The sequence below is a fragment of the Ptiloglossa arizonensis genome, chromosome 4 (genome assembly GCF_051014685.1).
Source record: "Ptiloglossa arizonensis isolate GNS036 chromosome 4, iyPtiAriz1_principal, whole genome shotgun sequence".
Classification (NCBI taxonomy): domain Eukaryota; kingdom Metazoa; phylum Arthropoda; class Insecta; order Hymenoptera; family Colletidae; genus Ptiloglossa; species Ptiloglossa arizonensis.
Window position 1 is genome coordinate 8,947,667 of NC_135051.1, and position 8,583 is coordinate 8,956,249.

Consider the following 8,583-nt stretch of genomic DNA (forward strand, 5'->3'; position numbering starts at 1 on the left):
CGAGACGTCGAGAAGCTTACTCTTCCGCTTGCGAATCTTTGCAGTCACCCCCGATGCACTTTGGCAGCTTCCTCTCCGCGCTGATGCACCGCACCGTTTCTGGTGACCCAGACCCCGATGCGTCTAACGACAGAACGATTCAACGGGAAATTGAATCGGCGATTTCGATGCTCGCGTTCGTTAATCGATCAACGGTTTCGCGAGGTGTTGGTTAACTCGACCTGGCCGAAATTGTAAATCGATTCCGGGCTCTTAACGCGCGAGAAACTTTTTAACCAATTAACGCGCGCACGCGCAACGCGATGATTCGTGTAATCTCGTTATCCCAGCGCGGTGGATAACGTGCGCAAACGGGTTGTTTAACAAGTCGTCGAAATTAACGTGCCCGTACCAATGACGGCGTAACGGTGCTCTTCTTTTCGAGAAATTAATTCGTTCGTCCGCCTCGACGGGATCCAAGCAAGATCGTTGAAACACCACCGATCGTTGATCGACCGATTAAAAAAAGGAAACCGGCCACGCACCGTAGTTTCGCATTTACAGAATTTCGAGTCGTTGCGGGAATAAATTCGATGCTCGATTAGGAAGACTTTTATCGAGTTTTCCTTCCATTTTCGGTTCGCGACCAGGTCGAAGGAATTTGTTACGAATGTCGTACCACTTACCGAGCGTTCCTAGGGGATAGCCCATCATTCTGGGCTGGCTATAACCGTGCACGTAACCAACCGGTGGTGCTCTTTCGGCCGGTCGATCCTGGGCTTCCGGTCGGCTCGTGCAGCAGCTAACGCGGCTGCAGCAGCCCCCGCTGCAACAACGTTGCCTCCAAGAACAGCAACCGCTGTCACTGGCACCGTAGGCGGCCACCCTCCTGTCGTAAATTCCAAGGCAATGCTTCGTTATTTCGAGGGGAGAGTTTCCCGTTGGAAATATCGGGAAATTTACACGCTCGTCTCCGTGAACTTTACTAGCTACAAAGAATATCGAACGGAATTATCGTAGAAATCAAGCGTCTCACGGTTTGTCGACGATCGTTGCCCTTTCTTTCGGGATAGTCGCATCTTCCTTTCGGGTAATGGACTCTGTCAGCAAGGATTTATACGCGCTGAAAGGACAAAGTTATTTCGTATCGTCACGTCGAACTGTAAACTACGATCGGAACATACGGAAGCGGAAAGAATCTATCCGTGTACGAGTTTACCTGCAGTGGTTGCACATGATACTCGGGCAATTTCGATCGCTGTCCAAGAGATTCGATCATCAATGGTTACGAGAGCGTCATGGCAGACAAAGTGCCATGTTCATTGCGTACGTACACTATCGAGCAAACACGTATCGATACATGGAGACGGTAATCTTTTATTCGGTCTTTTGCGTTTTTTAATTATTATTTCGAGGAGAAGAAAAGGTTGAACAACGAGGAGTGCAAGAACAAAAATAACAACAATTCAAATAGTACGAAGCAAAGTTTATATCGAGGTTATGAGAGGTTACATCGGTCGAGAAGAGATATTGAATTTTTATCGGGAATAAGAATGGTTCCGGGTCTCGTAGACTCGATTTCCTTTTCAGAGTTTATTTCCTATCGGCGCAACACTTCGCTGGGCCCTCGGGGTCCTTTGACTTTTCTTTATCCTTGCAGCAACCGGACATGCAACACCCACCGGCCGCCTCCCTCGCCCTGAAAATCGCATTAATTTGCATTCGTGTTTTCCCTACGAGTCGCGAAAGTTTCTTCTTCGAGCGCAGCGACGACCCAACGTTAATTTGCGACCGTCTTCGAATCTGAGAAAAGATTTGCCCCGACGAGAACGTATTTTCGCAGGAATACCTTTCCTCCGTAAAACTTTTCATCGGAATTTCGAGCTTTTGCTTTTCCCCCGTTCAGGCCTGTTATTTTCTTTGGTATCGGTAAACCCGTATGGCCGCCGAGCTCGGCGTTCAACGCTGTAACGTTTACCCGGTTGTTCGAGCCCTTCGAGGGGGTCAGCCTTCTTTCAGGCGATCTCAGTTGACAATTCAAGGTTGGCTACTTATCCTGGGGGCAACAATGCTTTGCTTCCTTGGAAGTCGCGCCGCTGATACAACATCCTCCTTCTTCCTGCGTTCCACTGCAGCATTTGGAACCGCAACATCCACCGGTTGCCTTTTTCTCTCTGCACATTCAGTCGAGTAATTCGGTTAACCCTTGGAACCACGGTTTGTCAACCCCTCGGCGACAAAGGACGCAATTCGTTGTTCTTTACCGCGGTGTGTCCCGTTCCGAACAGAACCTCAGGTCTAATTGTTTTTCGTAAATGCAACGGCACTCTAAAATCGTAGGAATCGTTTTGGGGTGCCGACGCGACCAAAGGAGACAGATCGTACTCCCTCTTACGAGCGGGACGCACCGTACGTAGAGTTACGTAGGCTTATTAATCGCAATTATCCCCTGGGCGACGAAATACACGTACGGGTTGAACGTTGTTCGTTTTACCGTAGCATTGTCGATTCGCTGGTGGCCATACAGGTACGTGTTCGAAATACAGAACGCTGTCACTTAGATTTCAATGGGAAATTCGAGCCGACGTACCGCTTTCGTTTCCCGCTTATCGAACGGAACTCTGCTCTCGACCGAGAACTTGCTACACGATGAACATTGCTCGCGCGGTAATACCGAAATAACGCAGTGATGTTTTCTTTTTCTATGTACGTAGGCGTTTGAACGAGCAGAGTTCGTCCGGTGCATTTTACCACGGTAACAGACAACAGAGTGAAACACAAGTATCGTACTTTTTCGAGCAACATCCACCATAGTCCTTATCCTTGCCCTCGGTACTCTTTTTCTCGCCGCTGTCAACGTAACGCAAGAAATTTTATTACTTACGGGACACACAGTCTACGAAAGTTCTCTCGGAAGGAACGTATTCACTTCCGCGCGATACAAAGTGTTTTTACGAAAGAGAACCGATATCGAGGGTGCACTCACTGTTCGCATTTGCACGTCACTTGACCCGTGTATCCTTTCTGGCTGGTAACTTTTCTACAAATGAAAGAACCGAGCGTTTCGTTAATTTTTCCATTTATCGTACTAAACTCGCGTCGAAAACTCACGAGCAGTGGTCACACATGGTGAGTTTCCGTCGTACGCAGATGGGCGCCTATTAAATCGGCCGATGTATCGCGTAAAATTTACGGTGAAACGCGATATATACAACTGTTGGAGAAACTAGGAATTTTGGAGGTTTGCCGAAAAACCTTCGATCGTTTCTCTCGACGGAAACAAATGTACCGGGCTTGTTCGTTCCTTCGTTTATTTCTACCGGCAGTTCTTTTTCAACGTGCTCGAAGCTGCTCGATTTCATGGCAAATTCGTAACACGCGACGCGCAAAAATCCGTACGATCTTTTCAATTTCATCGGTGTCCGTTCGATCGATTCAAATCACGAAACGAAAGAGGAGGAGTAGGAGGAGGTAAGCAGTGCGGTAAATTAAATATCCTGCGTTTCACCAGAGATTATTAAAACGCTCAACGTTCAACTCGTTGCACGAAAAAGTACTCTTTGACGAGACACGCCACGCGGCACACACTTTCACACGTTTCGACACAATTTCGATCGAAGCAATATCTACGAAGCTATTGGGACGGTTCCAGATGCGCGAACCGTCTTCTCTGCACACATAGGGCTTGGATATGTGAACGTTCTACGGAGCATACGCGTATCCTTTCTCCGTTCTATTGTATTATACACCGATACGAGCATTTTCGAACAGCTGACTGCTATGACTCCCGGTTGCAGTAACCGGGTCACGAGGTTGATCCTGTATTTTGTTACAAGTCGCCCGATTTCCAGCCTCGATGGAAACGAAGCGTTTCCAACGAATTCGTATTGGGTTACAGTTTTACAAAGAGACGAGTTTTCGGGACGCCAAAGTACGATCCTCGCGGTACCTATCTCTCGGTAAAGCGGAGAAATTCATCGATAGCGCAAGAATTAAAGGCTCGCGAAAAGAAATGAATCTTCTAGCAGCGTATTTATCAATTTCCGGTTCGAAGGTCAGGATGAAAACAAACCGAACCAGCTCGAACCAAGAGGGATCGAATTGCGAAAGCTCGATGAAATTGTAAATATTTTCCCTCGTTTGAACAAATTTCGGAAAGTGAACCGCCAAAAGAATAAAGTTCGATTCGATTCGACGTCGTTCGGTGCTTGCGAAACGAATCGTGTCCTCTCCGTTTGAACTTTTGGATAAGTTGGCGCAAATATCCGCCGAATACGATTTTTCGTTCCACTGTGTCGTTTTCACGTGCACCGAACCACTGTCGTTAATGAATACATATATATATATATATATACACGTGTATTCTGTTATATATGCATATACGCGCCTATACGCGTAGAAGGTGTCCCGTTTTAGTATTTCCGTTCGATCGTACCTAAAATGATCGGTTATTCCAAATACGTGACCACGGCACGGAAATTTATCACGGGGTGGAAAAAGTGCGAACACATAGTTGGAAAGACGCCAGGTAACGCCACCATTACCAGTTTCTGTCGCTTCCACGGAAACGTATATCGTTTCCTCCTATTCTCTGACCGGTGTTATAAATTCCTATTTTCCCTATTCATCCTTTACGATGCAGTTTCGCGCGCATCGACATTCCTTCTCTTTCTTCCGCTTTAAATCAATGGGCGGGATTTCTTGACCGTCCGTGGAACACATAGTACTACCGAAACCAAAGTAGTACGCGCGAACAAGACAAACGCATTAACGATGTAAATTTCTTTTCGACCACTGCGATCGTATCAATGGGATATCGCGTCTGTATCGATCCCTACACTTATCCCTAACGTTACCGACTTTGACGGTTACCTCGAATACGATTCACAGAGTTCCCGTTCTTGAACACAGAGTGCGCCACGAGGCCGTTCATTTCTCGCGAGATCGATACGCGCGAGTTACACCGATGTAACTTTCCTAAGATATTACGATCATCGGCGTGCTACGATTTCTTGTTCGGTAGGTGGGATTTTATGTCTTTTTACGATGAAACCGTCGTTGGAAAATGTTCGACAATTGTACGGTATCGACGGTAAGGTTGCACAGATGCCGGAAACTTTTCAAACGATTTCGAACATCCGGAACGGATCTTTCGTGCAACGTCGTCGTTACCGATCCAACCAACGTCGAAACCCTCTCGCCCCTTGTTCGCCTCGAACTTCCGGACATCGAGATAAAAGGATAACGAGGCACGTTGCCACCGGGCGAGGAACGACCAATCGAGCCTGGAGTCGCCTCGCTCCTTTTCTCACTGCTTGTGTACCGAACTGGAAAATTCGACGAGCTCGGATTAATCCTGGAGCCGGGGATTACCGACCAGATCCACCCTTTAGATTAGAGGGTTAACCTTGCCGCGTAACTGTCCTCTTGGTACCCGTTGCTTTAATAATAAATAGTGTTTCGCAAAGCGAACACACTCGAACACGGTAGCTCGCGCTCGCCCATCTTACCTTCTTTTGCCATTCTTTCCCATTCCACTTTTTCGTAGACCGCTTTATCGTCGTTCGCCTCTCGCGGAATTTCCAATTGCATCATTTTCTCGTACAAAGAGGTTTAACCGCGAATAGGTGCATACATAAATGCACGTGGGTGCGTGCGTGGCAAGGCCCTGCTAGAAGCTCTAAAAGTTAAAACGGGAAGAGAGAAATAGCCACGTACCGAGCGGGACGTTATTATCGTTGGTTGTTCCCTACACTTTTCTTTTCCCACTTTCGCCGCTCGTTTTCGGTTCATCGGCAAGGCGTCTCCTTTTTTTCCACAGCGAAGAATTCACCCTTGCTCTTTCACCTACGCGTGTCGTACGCCCGTTTTGCAGTTAACTGCACCCTCCTTCGCTCCCGCCCATCCCTCCGTCCCACCATCCCTGGCCGCGCGCGCGGAAAACTTAGAGATTGTTTTAATACCCCAATGGGCAGAACCGTGACCCAGTTCCATGGCGGTGAATATAGACGCGACCTAAGCCATGTTTTCAGAAGTCAGCCGAAGGCACGTGCACAAAACCGTCTCTTTCCGCGAAACCAGCCACGTTCTTCGATCGGTGCCTTCGAATCGCGCTCAAACATCCGGTAGTAATTAATTCTACCTTTCGATCGATGCTGCGTTCTATCGCGTGTCGCATTTTCAAAGAACCACGGAAAAGGTGGTACCTACTTATCGCGGATAATGTCCTAGGTCTCGTGCTTGTAAATCTTTCAATCGATCGGACTTCCGTTCCGATTTGTCGGACGTATCTACGGATAATGGACACTCGTTCGATGAATTCGGTAAAATCGTTTATCTCGCGACGCAAAACGCGATCGCTCGGCCATCTCCGACCGAACAATCGTGTACAAAATCTGACAGTCGCATCGGCTCGAACACCACTCTGTTTCTTTATTCTTCGTTACATAATTATTACGCAACATCGATACAACGTAACGTTTTTCCTTTCGTTGGAGCTCGAGTGACCATCCGCGGATGGGAAAGAAAACTCTCTAGAGGAGAGGAACGCTGTGCAAAATCTATAACAAGAAACGGAGAAATTCTCGATTAAACGAAAGCTCGTCGTTTTTCTTCGAATTCGAATGCACCCACCTCCGGATGATGCTTAACGTAACACTTGACGATTTGAAAGGCCTTTTCGCAATGATCGATCCCGGCTGAAAACCGATATCTTTGTTGAAACTCGAAGTGGAAAATGGACATCGTACGGTACTCACGGACAGATTTGCATTCGTTCAACAACTTTTTTGAAGATTCTTGCAAGCTTCGGGGAAGATGCCGCAACGCTCTCTGCACGTCTACCTCCGCGTTGCTGTTCAAAATCCCGTTCTTCATCATGAAGCATTTCAAGTAGCACTTCAATCTCGGATCATCCTGCTCAAAGTTTCCGCTCTTCATTTCCTTCAACGCCGCTGAAAGTATTCAACAGAGAAAGAGGGTAATACCGTCCGCCGATCTCTCTAAAGTAATCGTTATGATGCCCGATAGTGTACCCCATGAAACTTTCGTCTCCTTTCTGCAGTCCTTTCTTACGTCAGCTGCGACCGGGATCCGAGATGGAACAAGAATCTTTGTAAAAATTAGAAATCGACCGTTTGAAAAAGTTCTCGAAAGGAAATTCTTCGTAGAGTCCACTCACCCAGAAAATCAAAACGGTCGTCAGAACGAAGACGAACCAACGATGTCCAAACATTTTTCTCCCGATCTCGATTCACCGGGGAATTCACTCGCTTTAAAGATACCGTCGAGTAACAGAAATTCTGCACGAACGAACGGCCCGAAGCTTTATCGGTCTGGTAGCTAATTGTTGTTCGACCGTTTACATAAACATCGAGATTAAGCAAATCGAAAAACGGTAGTCGTAGCTGGTGATCGAGTTTACCGATCAATCAAGAGAACGAACTCAAAGCATTTTGATAATCGATCGCTGGCTTCCCGCGGCATAAATTCTTACGTTACGCTGCGTACAAATCCGATTAACCAGTGTCGGAAAAAAAAGAAAAGAAAAAAGAACGCGTTCTCGTAAAAAAAAGAACTCATCTAGTAAAATTACGAGACTATTTCGATCTCCGTTATTCGAGAAAAGAAAACTGCAAACTCTGTACGGAGATTTATATAATTCAAAACTTTTTTATATATTTAATACTGGTTGAAACAACAATTCGAGTGTTGTAGTCCACCGTCACCTGGTTAAATCGACCGCTACCATTGAGGTCCACCAAATCGAATCGGTATCGAACGATAAGAAGATAATCGACATCCGAAGATGGTGAAAAATGCGTTATACATTGTTGCGGCACGCAAAAATCCGCGCGGTCCGTACGCGCCCTGGCGTTTATGGCTGGATTAGCGCGGGTGCCGAGCACGTGCTCGGCACGCGGGCAATCCACCAGCAAACTAACAACCCTATCTGGGTTCTTGGAGGTCTGCTAAACAGCCACGGGGTCATTAAGGCGACTTTCGCCTCTTTATGGTTTTTAGCAATTTTCACTTCCAGGAACCCTCGGTTTGCAACTAACAATCCCACTCCAGACTTTCCTTTCCTTCGCAATAGTTGTCCACCTCCCAAATGCCTCAGCCAATCGGATTTCAAGCCAAACGCATAAAACGGAGGGTTGACACGCGGAGTAAACAATAAACAGTAAACGGTAAAACAGTAAACAGTAAAACTGTGCAACAGGGCAGCAGTAAAACAGTGCAACAGGGTAGGAGTGCAACATTCAACAGACTGTGTAACACAGTGCAACCAGTAAACATTCAGACACAATTCTGCCAACAAGTCTGACACTGTGCAACCTACAGTTAACACAGTCAAACAACTTCTGCCAAGACACAGTTCACTCAACTAAACAATTTCGCCATCAGATAAACAAGAAACATACAAGTTCAACAGTTACACAAGACACAAGAGCTTGACACAAGTTACAAGAGTTCGACAAACAAACTTCAACAAACCAGAGTTCGGTGGCTTGAGTTCCGTGGCCAGTTTACACAAAATATACAACCTAACAACTTTTGCCAACTCTACGCTAAATACAACACTGTTAATTACCACAACAAGAC

At 46.6% G+C, this 8,583-nt stretch overlaps 2 protein-coding genes across 3 annotated transcripts; both read right to left on the reverse strand.

Annotated features, from left to right (window-relative positions):
• Nucleotides 1-2,026: 2,026 nt before the first annotated feature.
• Nucleotides 2,027-3,107, reverse strand: LOC143146110 (uncharacterized). Its single transcript, XM_076310121.1, has 4 exons — nucleotides 3,091-3,107; nucleotides 2,966-3,019; nucleotides 2,770-2,829; nucleotides 2,027-2,153 (listed from the first exon to the last, which is right to left on the reverse strand). Exons 1-4 carry the CDS (start codon nucleotides 3,105-3,107, stop codon nucleotides 2,027-2,029), a joined length of 258 nt encoding a protein of 85 aa, XP_076166236.1.
• Nucleotides 3,108-6,386: 3,279 nt separating this feature from the next.
• Obp9 (odorant binding protein 9) lies at nucleotides 6,387-7,622 on the reverse strand. 2 transcript variants are annotated; one of them, XM_076309512.1, is made up of 5 exons: nucleotides 7,160-7,622; nucleotides 7,014-7,089; nucleotides 6,738-6,932; nucleotides 6,613-6,677; nucleotides 6,387-6,539 (listed from the first exon to the last, which is right to left on the reverse strand). In XM_076309512.1, the coding sequence occupies exons 1-5, from the start codon at nucleotides 7,211-7,213 to the stop codon at nucleotides 6,513-6,515; spliced, it is 417 nt and encodes a 138-aa protein (XP_076165627.1). In that variant the 5' UTR covers nucleotides 7,214-7,622; the 3' UTR covers nucleotides 6,387-6,512. The 2 variants fall into 2 exon arrangements, with proteins under 2 accessions (XP_076165627.1, XP_076165628.1); XM_076309513.1 differs by having other exon boundaries at nucleotides 7,014-7,058; nucleotides 7,160-7,212.
• Nucleotides 7,623-8,583: the final 961 nt, after the last annotated feature.

Bases quoted from the DNA above. Each gene is read 5' to 3' on its own strand.
- LOC143146110 (XM_076310121.1), bottom strand. The intron at 2,830-2,965 runs GTGAGTGCACCC...TTACGTTGACAG, and splicing joins GTGACGTGCAAATGCGAACA to CGGCGAGAAAAAGAGTACCG. The intron at 2,154-2,769 runs GTACGATACTTG...CTGAATGTGCAG, and splicing joins GGTGGATGTTGCTCGAAAAA to AGAGAAAAAGGCAACCGGTG.
- Obp9 (XM_076309512.1), bottom strand. From the start codon at position 7,213: ATGTTTGGACATCGTTGGTTCGTCTTCGTTCTGACGACCGTTTTGATT. The intron at 6,933-7,013 runs GTACACTATCGG...GAATACTTTCAG, and splicing joins GGAGACGAAAGTTTCATGGG to CGGCGTTGAAGGAAATGAAG. The intron at 6,678-6,737 runs GTGAGTACCGTA...ATCGGTTTTCAG, and splicing joins GAACGAATGCAAATCTGTCC to CCGGGATCGATCATTGCGAA.